Consider the following 12,850-nt stretch of genomic DNA (forward strand, 5'->3'; position numbering starts at 1 on the left):
TTATGTTGAAATCCTTTCTTGGCCTTATTGACCATTTCATATCTTATTTTATGAATTATCTCTGTTGAAGTATATTGTCATTTTTATTAAGTTGTCCTTTTACAATTCGGTTATACATTTCTTTACATTTTCAGGAAACAAATCTTTTGTCAGAAATTTATTGCAACTGTTTCTTCCCCTTCTGAGTCTTTCCTTCTCGCCTTAAGTGCTTTCAAAGGACAAGAGTTTTTAATTTTGAAAATTACAAATTATGATTTCTGTCTTTTATAGTTCATTATTTACGTGTAACCTTAAAAATCTTTTTTTTTTTTTTTTTTTTTTTTTTTTGCCTGTCTCAGTCTTTAATCGTGGCTGGGCCTCACGCGCACACACACACACTCAGGCTTCAGATCTTGTTGAAAGCTGTGATATCAACACTTTGCATGTGTTCCTCAAACTTGGTGATCTCATCCTCCAGCAAGTCTGTCCCCACCTTGTCCTCCACCACACACTGAATCTGTAGCTTCCAGATACCGTAGCCCACGGGCACCAGCTTGGAGGCCCCCCAGACCAGCCCGTCCAGCTGGATGGAGCGCACACAGGCCTCCAGCCATGTCCATCTCATCATCCCAAGGCTTGACATCGAGCAGGATGGAGGATTTGGCCACCCGTGCAGGCTTCTTGGCCTTCCTCTCCACGTACTGCTGCAGCCGCTCCTCCCGCAGCTGTGCCTCCTTCTTGTCCCCCTTCTCATTATCGCTGCCAAACATGTCAATGGCATCATCCTCGTCATCCCCTGCTGGTGTGGCTGGCTTGTTGGCCGGGGACTCCACTTGGCGCATGGAAGACATGTGCTGGGTCTGTGGGGCCGTGGCCCAGTGGCCAGGCGAGCTCTTCCCCAGCACGTTCAGCCGCGCCTCCAGCTTGGAGATGATCTGCTGCAGCTCCTGTACCACGCCGCGCAGGCTCTGGTTCTTCACTTTCAGACTGGAGATCCGGACGACGAGCTCGCTGTGGTCTGCGCAGGGGCCGCTGGAGGCCTCGGGGCCTGAGTTTCCGGCCAGGGATTTCGGGATGTTCTCTCTGGCTCTCGCACTGTCACGGAGGATCACGCTGGCGCAGTTCTCCTGGCCGGAGGCACCGGCCGCAGGCCCATTCATCTGCTCGTAGAATCTCCTTTCTGCATCGTCATATTTGAACTTGTCCAACCAGATCTTCTTATGTACTAGGAAGTTTGTAGCCAGTTTTCTGACGCCAGCCAAGGATGCGGCGGCCAGGGAGGAGGAATCGGCGGACATGGGATGCCTGAGGAAAGGGCACTACCTTAAAAATATTTTCCTATAGTCCTGGTAAATTTTAAATGATGACTCTGAAAACGATATTTTTAACTTATTTTATTTTTTTTTATTTTATTAATTTTGATCAGTTGTATCTTACTAGGAAATCACCCATTTACTGTAGTATTCTCTTCTGATCCTACGAATTGATTCAATATCCATGTCTCCTTTCACTCATTACAAATCTTACATAATTTTGCTCTTATCTCTTTACCTTACTCGGGTTTATGTGAGGTATTCAGTTTACTAATGTTTTAAAATATTTTCATTTTAGTAGGAAAAGGATGGATTATTTTATATATTTCATTGCCTGAGTAAGTTTAGGTATGGTTTTGGGTGCAATAAGAAAGACATAAAATAGAATGGTTTATGCCAAACATGTTTATTTTTATCACACAGCTAAAGTCTGTAGTTAAGTTGCTGCTACTTTTGAGTCAATAACATCAGGACCAGTGTTGGTGAATCTTTTGGCCTTTCCCCGGTGGTTGAAAGATCACCACTGCTGGTGGCATAATGTACAAGGCAGGAAGAGGGATGGAATTGATGGTAACAGCTAAGTCGGTCTCTTTTCTTAGGAAATAAAGGTTTTCCCAGAATACATCTACCAGTGTTTTGCTTCTCTTGGGCTGAGGCAGGTCATTTGGCCATTACCAGTTTCAGAAGGTGATGAGGTTACAGCACTATTCACAATAGCAAAGACATGGAATCAACCTAAATGCTCATCAATAGTAGACTGTATAAAGAAAATGTGGTACATATACATCATGGAATACTATGCAGCCATTAAACAGAATGAGATCATGTCCTTTGCAGGGATATGGATGGAGCTGACGGCCATTATCCTTAGCAAACTAATGCAGGAACAGAAAACCAAACATCACATATGCTCACTTATAAACAAACACCACATGTTCTCACTTATGAATAGGAGCTAAGTGATGAGAACACATGGACACACAACAGGGAAACAACACACACCAGGGCCTATTGGAGAGTGAAGAGTGGGAGGAAGGAGAGGATCAGGAAAAATAACTGATGGGTTCTGGGTGATGAAATAATCTGTACAACAAGCACCCATGATATGGGTTTACCTGTGTAACAAACCTGCACATGTACCACTGAACTTAAAAGTTAAATTAAAAAAAAAAGATAAAGTAGACCAGGCGCGGTGGCTCACGCCTATAATCTCAGCACTTTGAGAGGCTGAGGCGGGTAGATCACAAGGTCAAGAGGTCGAGACTATCCTGGCCAACATGGTGAAACCCCTTTGCTACTAAAAATACAAAAAATTAGCCGGGCGTGGTGGCAGGCACCTGTAGTCCCAGCTACTTGGGAGGCTGAGGCAGGAGAATCACTTGAACCCGGGAGGCGTAGGTTGCAGTGAGCCGAGATTGCGCCACTGCACTCCAGCCTGGTGACATAGTGAGACTCTGTCTCACAAACAACAACAACAACAACAGATAAAGTAAGCCATGAGAGAGGAGTTTGGGGATTGCGTGCTGGTTCAGCAAAGCAACATTTTCCAAAAATTTCCCAAAAGATACACAAACTATCCAGAAGACCACTTTAAAATATTATATGTGAAGCTTAAGTCTTAAGATTAAAAATTCAGAAACTGTAAAAGAATACACATATAAACATGTAGCAAATAAAATTATGTGAATGGGATAATATCATATGCAAAGTCGAGACAAGGAATAGATGTTTTTTAAAAAAAGAGTTACTCCCTTTAACATAAAAAGCTGTTTTAAGTTAATAAGATAAACAATCCAAAAAGAGAAATGTATAAACAAATGCTTTGTAAAGGCAATTTATAGAATAGTAAATTCAAATGGCCAAGACACATTTAGAGGCATATTAATATACAAATTATAATTAGTTATCACTTGGAACTTGTAAAATTTCTCAAGGTTAAAGAGTAACCATAGCTGGGCACAGTGGCTCACACCTGTAATCCCAGCACTTTGGGAGGCCAAGGCAGGTGGATCATTTGAGGTCAGGAGTTTGAGACCATCCTGGCCAACATCCATCTCTACTAAAAATACAAAAATTAGCCGGAAGTGGTTGCAGGAGCTTGTAATCCCAGCCACTTGGGAAGCTGAGGCACGAGAATCGCTTGAACCCGGGAGGCAGAGGTTGCAGTGAGCCAAAATTGCACCTTTGCACTCCAGTCTGGCGATAAAGCAAGACTTGGTCTCAAAAAACAAAAAAAGAGTAACAGCTACTTTTAGTAGGGGGAAAGAGGTACATTTATACACTAGTACTGGAAACATAAAAAGCTAGTCTTGGGACAAAGAAATTTGGCAACATCTGTTAAAATAAAATAACACATACCATTTGATCAGTCCCACTCCTACAAGCAGATGCTACAGAAAAAAATAATTTCCAGTAGGTAAGGGCATGACTGTCCTTGTCCAATAATCTCTCAAGTATAGTTATAAAAGATTATTTCTCCTAATGAAAAAATGTGAATAACTAATGGCAGTATGGTCAAAATATTATGGTACGTCCACACCATGGAGTCTTTTCAGCTAGCTAAAAATCGTTAAGTGTAAAAGGTGCAAAAATGAGTATACAATCCCTCTTATGTATGACAATGAAGTCACACACACTAATATATGACACAGATGACATATTAATGTGACTGTATGTGATTGTGAATATAGAGAAAAATATCAAGTTGATTAGCATTATCTGTTGACAGACTGTTGGAGTGCCTGGAAATGCTATGAATGGAAGTACAAAAATCAAGAAGACATAAAATACATTATAAAAGTTAGTTAGGTCAGGCATGGTGGCTCATGCCGGTAATCTCAGCACTTTGGGAGGCTAGGCAGGAAGACTGCTTGAGGCCAGGAGTTTGAGACTGACCTGGGAAACACAGCAAGACCTCATCTCTACAAAAACTAGAAAAATTAGCAGGTGTGGTGGCGTGTGGCTGTACTCCCAGCTACTCAACAGGCTAAGGCAGGAGGATCACTTGAGCCTGGGGGTCGAGGCTGCAGTGAGCCAGGATTGTGCCACTGGACTCCCACCTGGGTGCCTGGGCAACAGATTGAAACAGTCTCTAAAGTAAATAAAGTCACATTTATGCCATGTTATATATATATACACATATGTGTGTATGTAACTATTTTAATAAAAAGAAAGGCAAGTGTTTCATGGTCTGTTTTTCTCCACTGGTTTGAGACATGGGCTTAAAGTTAAATCAGTAAACAAAATGAATTATATTTATTAGGAAATCTGCTTCTATAGGAAGACCTTTTCCAATGTACCAAATAGAGCTTCTTTTCTACTTGAATGTCATGGCATTTAATAAAATGATGTATTCTTACAAAACGTATTTTTATCAATTACTTGTCTGGTATACAGTAAGGTGTGACTCATGGACAAAGATTTTTCCATATACAATATATAATGTACAATAATCACAGGGCTTCTCTGTAGTATGAGTCATTTAAAACTCGTTCTGACTTCTGTGAAAAGGCTTTCTCACTTTCAAGAAATACAGTTTCCCTCATGTGTAAATACTGAAGAATACTAAAAACTGATTTCTGTGTGAAGCTACTCCCACATTTGCTCTTAACGTTGTCTCCTTCTGGTAGAAACTTTCTGATAAATTGCAGGTGAAGTGTTTTCCAGTTAGTGTTCTTACAGGCTTTGTTCTCCAAATGGTGTTTTGAGTGTATGATGGGATTTGAATTATTATTTTTTTCTCATGTGTGAATTTAGTTATGTTCACGTCACTAACTTTTCAGTGGAAGACTTCCTAGTCATCATATTCATAAAGTTTCTCTCCAGCATTCATTTTCTGATATATAATGAAGTATGACTTGTAAAGAAAACCCTACCCACATTTAGTACAAACAGAAAATTATTATCCCCTATGAATTATCTGATGCATAAGTAAATGTTTGAGTGTATGTTTTCTTTTATTTTCTGAATACACAGTATGATTCACTTTTTAAAAATTAATTTAAAATGCATTTTTGGCTAGGTGCAGTGGCTCACATCTGTAATCCCAGTACCTTGGGAGGCCAAGGTGGGAGGACTGCTTGAAACCAGGAGTTTGAGACCAGCCTGGGGAACAAAGCAAAGTGAGGCCTCATCTCTACCAAAAAAAAAAAAAAAAAAAAAAAAAAAAAGGGCCAGGCACGGTAGCTCACACCTGTAATCCTAGCACTTTGGGAGGCTGAGGCGGGTGAATCACCTGAGGTCAGGAGTTCGAGACCAGCCTGACCAACATGGTGAAACCCTGTCTCTACTAAAAATACAAAAAAAAATTAGCAGGGTGTAGTGGTGTATGCCTATAGTCCCAGCTACTTGGGAGGCTGAGGCAGGAGAATCGCCTGAACCCGGGAGGCAGAGGTTGCAGTGAGCCAAGGTTGCACCATTGCACTCCAGCCTGGCCAACAAGAACGGAAACTCTGTCTCAAGAAAAACAAAAAAAAAAGCCAGGTGTACTGACAAACGCCTATGGCCCGAGCTACTTGGAAGGATAAGGCAGGAAGGTTGCTTGAGCCAAGGAGTTCAAGGCTGTGGTGAACTATGATCATACCACTAAACTCTACCTGGGGTGACAGCGTGAGACCCTGTCACTAAAAAAAAATTAAAATTAATAAAATAGAATAAAATGCATTTTTATTAAAATATTTAAACTGTAAAACTGTCTTAAAATAGCTTGTTGTAAATACAAATGAACTATAATAGTGTGCTGGCATAAAAAGATAACGGCTGGCCGAGCCATGCCTGTTATCCCAGAACTTTGAGAGGATGAAGTGGGTGGATCACTTCATCCAACATGATGGCCAGCCTGGCCAACATGGCGAAACCCTGTCTCTCCTAAAAATACAAAAATTCGCTGGGCGTGGTGGTGCATGCCTGTAATCCCAGCTACTTGGGAGGCTGAGGCATGAGAATCGCTCGAACCTAGGAGGTGGAGGTTGCAGCGAGCCAAGATTGCGTGCCATTGCACTCCAGCCTGGGTGACAGAGCAAGACTCTGTCTCAAAAAAAAAAAAAAAGAAAAAAAGAAGAGATACAAACCTACAGTGTTCTCCCTAGTAAAGTCTATATTCCACATGCCTCCAATCTATACTGACCTTTAAATTCTACTTAACATTTAGCTCTCCCAATTCGCTCAGTTTTCCACCATTTGTTCCTCAATCAGTCCACAAGTGCCCCTTGAGATGCAAGAAATCCCACAGAAGAAAGTCTTTCTTTCTTCTACAGATTAATACTTTGTTGACAAAAGGTCAAGTAGCTCTTTTATAGTTTTTTCTTTTTCTTGGGACTGTAACATTCTATTTTTTAAAATGTGCTTGAGAATAAAGGTTAAGAATCACTATCTCGGTAATCCTCCTAAGTTAATTTTTCAAACCCTGGACTCTATACCAGGCTTCATTAACCCTATTTTCTATTAATTATACAAAGGAAAAACCATAGTATTAAAAAAGACATCTGAGAAGCTTTTAGTGAATCTCTTCCATTTGCTAAATTTGGCAGCTACCAAAATAAAATTTGAAACCACCAGAGGTAATTTTCTCTTACGTATCAAAGTTTGTAAAGGTTTTAACAAATGAGCGAATGCCTTAAGACTTTTAGCAACAAAAGATTGGAAAAAGTAATGCTGCACATCTAAGCATTTTCATTTACAAGTCAGTAATTTTGGAAAGTAAGAAAACATAGTTTTGGTCTTGATACTTCTTAAATATAAATAGCTATCTCAACAAATTGAAAACATCTGCCAGTGGTAGAGCAAGTGGTACAGACTAGTACTTCCTCTGAGAACTAAAAAAGGTGGATGAAAATATTAAACACATTTAATTTTCTGAAGGCATAAAGAAAGCTACCACGGCAATGAGAAATTGCAGGAATAAAATTGGAGATAAGACATAATGTCTGAAATTTGGGACATAATGTCTGAAACTGTTTATTACCAAGAGGTATTTGCTAATTCTGAAGGCAAATACTGGGCAAGAGAGGCTGGAGAGAATTTTTGACAAATTCAAGTGACCGAAGAAGAAATACTAGAATTCAAGTCTTTCCAAAGAGGAGGGGCCTGACATACCTGCCAAACTCCTAAGTCCTAAAAGTATCCTAGAAATAAGGTTTATATGTTCACATTCTGAACATATAATAAGATGAGTCTTCCAGAGACTCAAGACCAGTTTCAAATAATCTTAATACATGACTGCATAAAGGCAATCAGGGATTACTACTGATCCTAGCCTAAGAAGCTATGTTAGAAGCTATGGCAAATCCTCTCTGGAAGAAGATATTATCCAGACCATCTTATTACCTCTACAATTTTAATATATATTGTCTGGCAAGTGATATAAAAATCACCATATAAGGACACAGGACATCAGCAAAACTCAAGAAAAATAACCATTAGAAAACAGGCCAACAGGAGATCTAGGTAATAAGGCCATCCCTAAAAGAAACAGAGAAAGAGAATGAGGCAGATGCATAATTTGAATCGATAATAGCTAGGAATTTCCCCAAATGCACGTGTGTGCACATTCGCACACACACACACCAAAACCACTAAGCCACAGATTTAAAAAATATTATAAACCCCAAGGAAGATAAATACACCTAGGCATATCAATGTGCAACTGTTAAAAAACAAAGGCAAATAGATAAATTTCAAAGGAGACAGAAAAGCAGATTGCCTGCAAAGGTAATTATATAAAGCTTACTTCTCAATAAAACGATAAAAGACAGACCAAAATAAAATATCATCAAAATACTAACAGAAAACAACTTTCAACTTAGAATTCTATATTCAGTAAAAGTATCCCTCAAAAATGAAGGCAAAATAAAACACTGCCAACAAAGAACAATTTGTCACCAGCAAACTCACAGTAAAAGTAATACTAAAGGGTGTTCTTCAGTAACAAGCAAAATAATTCTAGAGGAAAACTTAAAGGACAGGAAAAATAAAACAGTAATTAAAATGATAAATATGTGGGTTAATTTAAATGGCTATTGACTCAAATAATGATTGGTTATGTTCACCATATACAGAATCCAGATATACAACATCAATACCATATGAGAGACAAATAAATGAAATTAATGTTATAACTTCTCCCCTTGTCCAGAAATGTTGTTAGTACTAATTTACATTAGCTTTTAATCCATATGTGTATTATATTAGTATCTGACATAGTACATTTAAGGCAAAAATTACTAGAGATAAAAATAAACATCTAGTAATGATAATGTGTCAATTAACAAGGAAGATTATAACAATTCTAAATTGTATGTAAAATCAAAGACAAAAATATAAAGCAAAAATTAGTAGCTCTAAAGGAGACAAATTCACAATTATTTGTAAAATCACAACACACTTCTTTTAGTATTTGATAGAAGAAAAGAAGTCTACTCAAATACAGAGAATCTGAAAAACAAAATTAAGATTAGTTTGTAGAGACTGTGAGGAGATAAAAGGAGAAGCCTTCCAAATGTTCAACTACATTTTATCTTCTAAGTAAATGGTAATCTAGCAAGTAACAAACATGTAGAGAATGTACTAACAAAATTAGTGGGAAAGATTTTAGGATTTGATATCCATTTTCTTAATTTGTCCTATTTTTCAAACAGGAGTTGGTAACAACAACATCAAAAAAGTGCACGTTTCTGTGGTCAAAGCTGAGGATCTAAAGTGCTGCTATCTAGATCTGGGTCCCTGTAGCTAAGTTCCATGATCTTAGTGCTAGTTTTAAGGTAATAAGTAGTTAGGGCGCTGTTGCTTACATCACTGGGGAAATAGACTTTTGAGAAATAGGCAAAGAGTAATTTCAGACCTCTTGGCTAACTTCTGCCCCAGCATACGCCAACAGATATAACAATATATAATGGTGACTTCCCAAAGAAAATTTTAAAAAAGTAGAGTCCTTCCTTTCTGTCTTTAGTGTTTTCACAAAAACTGCTGATCCATTTTCATTATAGACCTGAACTGCCCTCCTTTAGCCTTGATCTCAGTGTCCTTAGGCTGCTTAGACAATGTAAAATTATCTTATCACTCTACTCATTAATGAATTTTTTGGGGTCAATATTGAATAGTTTTGGTACCCAGAACATGAAAAACTCAACAGCCCTGAATTGATAAAACTGTTTGCTCAAAAAGTGAAACAAGAAAGACTGCAAATCATCTCCTTGCACATTTACTATTATTTGCAGGAGCTTGACAATACCAATATCAAATAACCAAAGATGGCCACTATACAATGCTTAAACACTCTCAAAAGTGTCTCCCCATATGCATAACTGCACATCGGCTGTATGATCCAGATGTTCATAATTCTAACTAGACAGAAGAAAGTTGGCCTTGGTCACCTCCTGAGTCCCCACACCATAATTGTAGCATTGAGCACTCTACCTCCCCAGTGTCAGATTTCTGAGGCATACTGAGTTGTGGCTTCCAGTTTAAGGCTTTCCTCAAGTCACTGCACTTATAGGGTTTCTGTTTAGTATGAATTTTCTGGTGTTTAATAAGATTTGATCTGATGGTGAAGGCCTTTCCACACTCAGCACATATATATGGTTTCTCTCCTGTGTGAATTCGATGATGCTCATGGAGTTGTGATTTCTTAATGAAAGACTTCCCACAGTCACTGCATTCATAGGGTTTCTCTCCAGTATGAATTCTCCTGTGTCTATTTAAGTGTGACTTCTGGATGAAGGATTTCCCACATTCAGTACAAATATAGGGTTTCTCTCCAGTATGAATTCTCTGATGCATAATTAGTGTTGATTTTCTTGCAAAGGCTTTCCCACATTCACTGCACTCATAATGCCTTTCTCCAGTATGGGATTGCTGATGTATGTGGAGACCGGACTTCCGAGTGAAGGCTTTCCCACAATCACTACATTTATAAGGTTTCTCTCCAGTGTGAATTTTCTGGTGTGTAAAAAGATTTGATCTGTCAGTAAAAGCCTTTCCACACTCAGCACATCTATAGGGTTTCTCTCCTGTGTGAATCTGCTGATGTACATGGAGTTGTGATTTCTTAGTGAAGGATTTCCCACAAATACTGCATTCATAGGGTTTCTCTCCAGTATGAATTCTCTCATGTGTAATAAAATGGGATTTGTGGAAGAAGGCCTTACCACATTCAGTGCAAACATATGGTTTTTCCCCTCTATGAATTCTCTGGTGCATACTTAGTGTTGACTTCTGAATGAAGGCTTTCCCACATTCACTGCATTCATAATGTCTCTCTCCAGTATGACACTTCTGATGTATCCTGAGCCGTGACTTCCAGGTGAATGATTTTCCACAGTCGCTGCATTTATAAGGTTTCTCTCCAGTATGAATTTTTTGGTGCTTAATGAGATTTGACCTGTCAGTAAAGGCCTTACCACATACAGTACATATATAGGGTCTTTCTCCTGTGTGGATTTTCTGGTGTATAATGAGATTTGTCTTGTGAGTGAAGACCTTCCCACATTCTGAACATATAAAGGGATTCTCTCCTGTGTGAATTCGCTGATGCACATGGAGTTGTGATTTTTTAATAAAGGATTTTCCACAGTCACTGCATTCATAGGGTTTTTCTCCAGTATGAATTCTTTCATGTGTGATAAAATGTGACTTCCGGATAAAGGCCTTCCCACATTCAGTACATACATAAGGTTTTTCTCCTGTATGGATTTTCTGATGCATACTTAGTGTTGATTTCCTTGTGAAAGCTTTTCCACATTCAGTACATTCAAAGTGTTTCTCTCTAGTATGAATTTTTTTATGTACATTAAGGTTTGAATTCTGAGAGAGGTTTTTCTCACATTCACTGTACTCATAGGGTTTTTCTCCAGAATGAATTCTCTGGCATCTGAACAGATCTGACTTCTGGATAAAGGCTCTTCCATAGTCACTGCATTTATAGTAATTCCCCTCAGGAGTTTTCTGATGGTTTGACTTGAGGGAAAAATCCTTCTCATATTCAGTGCATATTCCTGCATAAACCCTCTGACGGCCATCAAGCTGGGACTTCTGAGTGAAGACTGCCTCACGTTCATGGCATTCATGCTGCTTTTCTTCAGTACAAATGCTCTCATGTGCAAAGGCATGTGACTTCGGGGAGAAAACATTTACATAGTCAGAAAACAAATAGAGGCTCTCTCTAGTATGAATTTTCTGATGTTGAATGAGAGCTTGCTTATGATGCAGAGATTTCCTACACTGATTACATTCACAAGCCGTCACTTCTGTATGAGAATTCATATGAGTGAAAATATCACCATCTCCAATAGTCTTATCAGAATTTTCTGTTGCATTGTTTCTATTATATAAGGTTACAATAGGCTCCAAATTCTTTCCAAATGAGTTACAGTTATGAAGTCTTTTTCTTGAGGAAACCAGGTGTGTGTTTACATGAACTATTTCCCCAATGTCCTTATATTCACAGACCCTGTCATTAGCTAGTGTTTTCTTGTTAATGAAGGCAACATGACTTAAAAGTTTGTTCTGGTTTTCTCCACATTTTCTTGTGTGTTCATCATCTTTCCACACTTCTTCTAAAATGGAATATGGGTCATCTCTTTTGAAGAGATTAATATTAATCTCAGACTGGAAAGAAATTTCTTCAGACATTCTCTGTTGTAAAGGTCCAAAACCAACGTCCCCATCTAAAAAAGAAAGAAAAGATAAGACTGACAAAAAGAACAATGAACAGAAAATAAGGCCAGGTGCGGTGACTCATGCCTGTAATCCCAGCACTTTGGGAGGCTGAGGTGGGCAGATCACTTGAGGCCAGGAGTTTGAGACCAGCCTGGCCAACATAGCAAAACTCTGTCTCTGCTAAAAACACTAAAAATATTGTCTCTAGTAAAAATTAGCCAAGCATGGTGGCACATGCCTGTAATTCCAGCTGCTCAAGTGGCTGAGGCAAGATAATGGCTTGAAGGCAGAGGTTGCAGTGAGCTGAAATTGCACCACTGCACTCTACTCTGGGTGACAGAGCAAGACTCTGTCTCCAAAATAAATGAATAAATAAATAAAAATACAATAGACCTTTGATTCAGGCCAGGTGCGGCGGCTCACGCCTGTAATCCCAGCACTTTGGGAGGCCAAAGCAGGCAGATTACCTGAGGTCGGGAGTTTGAGACCAGCCTGACCAACATGGAGAAACCCCATCTCTACTAAAAATACAAAATTAGCCAGGCGTGGTGGTGCATGCCTGTAATCCCAGCTACTTGGGAGGCCAAGGCAGGAGAATCACTTGAACCCAGGAGGCAGAGGGTGCGGCGAGCCGAGATCTCGCCATTGCACTCCAGCCTGGGCAACAAGAGTGAAACTCCACCTCCAAAAAAAACCCAAAAAAACCCAAAAACAGTTGATTCAAGGCAAACACAGAGAAATGAGAGAGGCGATATAAATATAACAAATGTACATAAGTATTTTAAATATATATAAATATATAGGTATAATAACTCATTTGTATATAATATGTAATACAATGATGTAGAGTAATAACATTAATACATTACATTTATGACATGATAAACAATATCATTTAGATGTGC

At 38.9% G+C, this 12,850-nt stretch overlaps 1 protein-coding gene and 1 pseudogene across 15 annotated transcripts in view; both read right to left on the bottom strand.

Annotated features, from left to right (window-relative positions):
* Positions 1-287: 287 nt before the first annotated feature.
* Positions 288-1,297, bottom strand: LOC102141229 (elongation factor 1-delta-like; annotated as a pseudogene).
* An 8,170-nt stretch (positions 1,298-9,467) lies between these two features.
* The window catches only part of ZNF484 (zinc finger protein 484), a 132,787-nt gene continuing 129,404 nt past the window's right edge, over positions 9,468-12,850 (bottom strand). For all 15 annotated transcript variants that reach the window (XM_074017952.1, XM_015436661.4, XM_074017949.1 and 12 more), the window contains one exon: positions 9,468-11,953. In XM_074017952.1, coding sequence (XP_073874053.1) covers positions 9,633-11,953 — 2,321 coding nt within the window. In that variant the 3' untranslated portion in view covers positions 9,468-9,632. The remainder of the gene's footprint in view (positions 11,954-12,850) is intronic.

Source organism: Macaca fascicularis, chromosome 15 (genome assembly GCF_037993035.2).
Source record: "Macaca fascicularis isolate 582-1 chromosome 15, T2T-MFA8v1.1".
NCBI classification, from domain to species: Eukaryota; Metazoa; Chordata; class Mammalia; order Primates; family Cercopithecidae; genus Macaca; species Macaca fascicularis.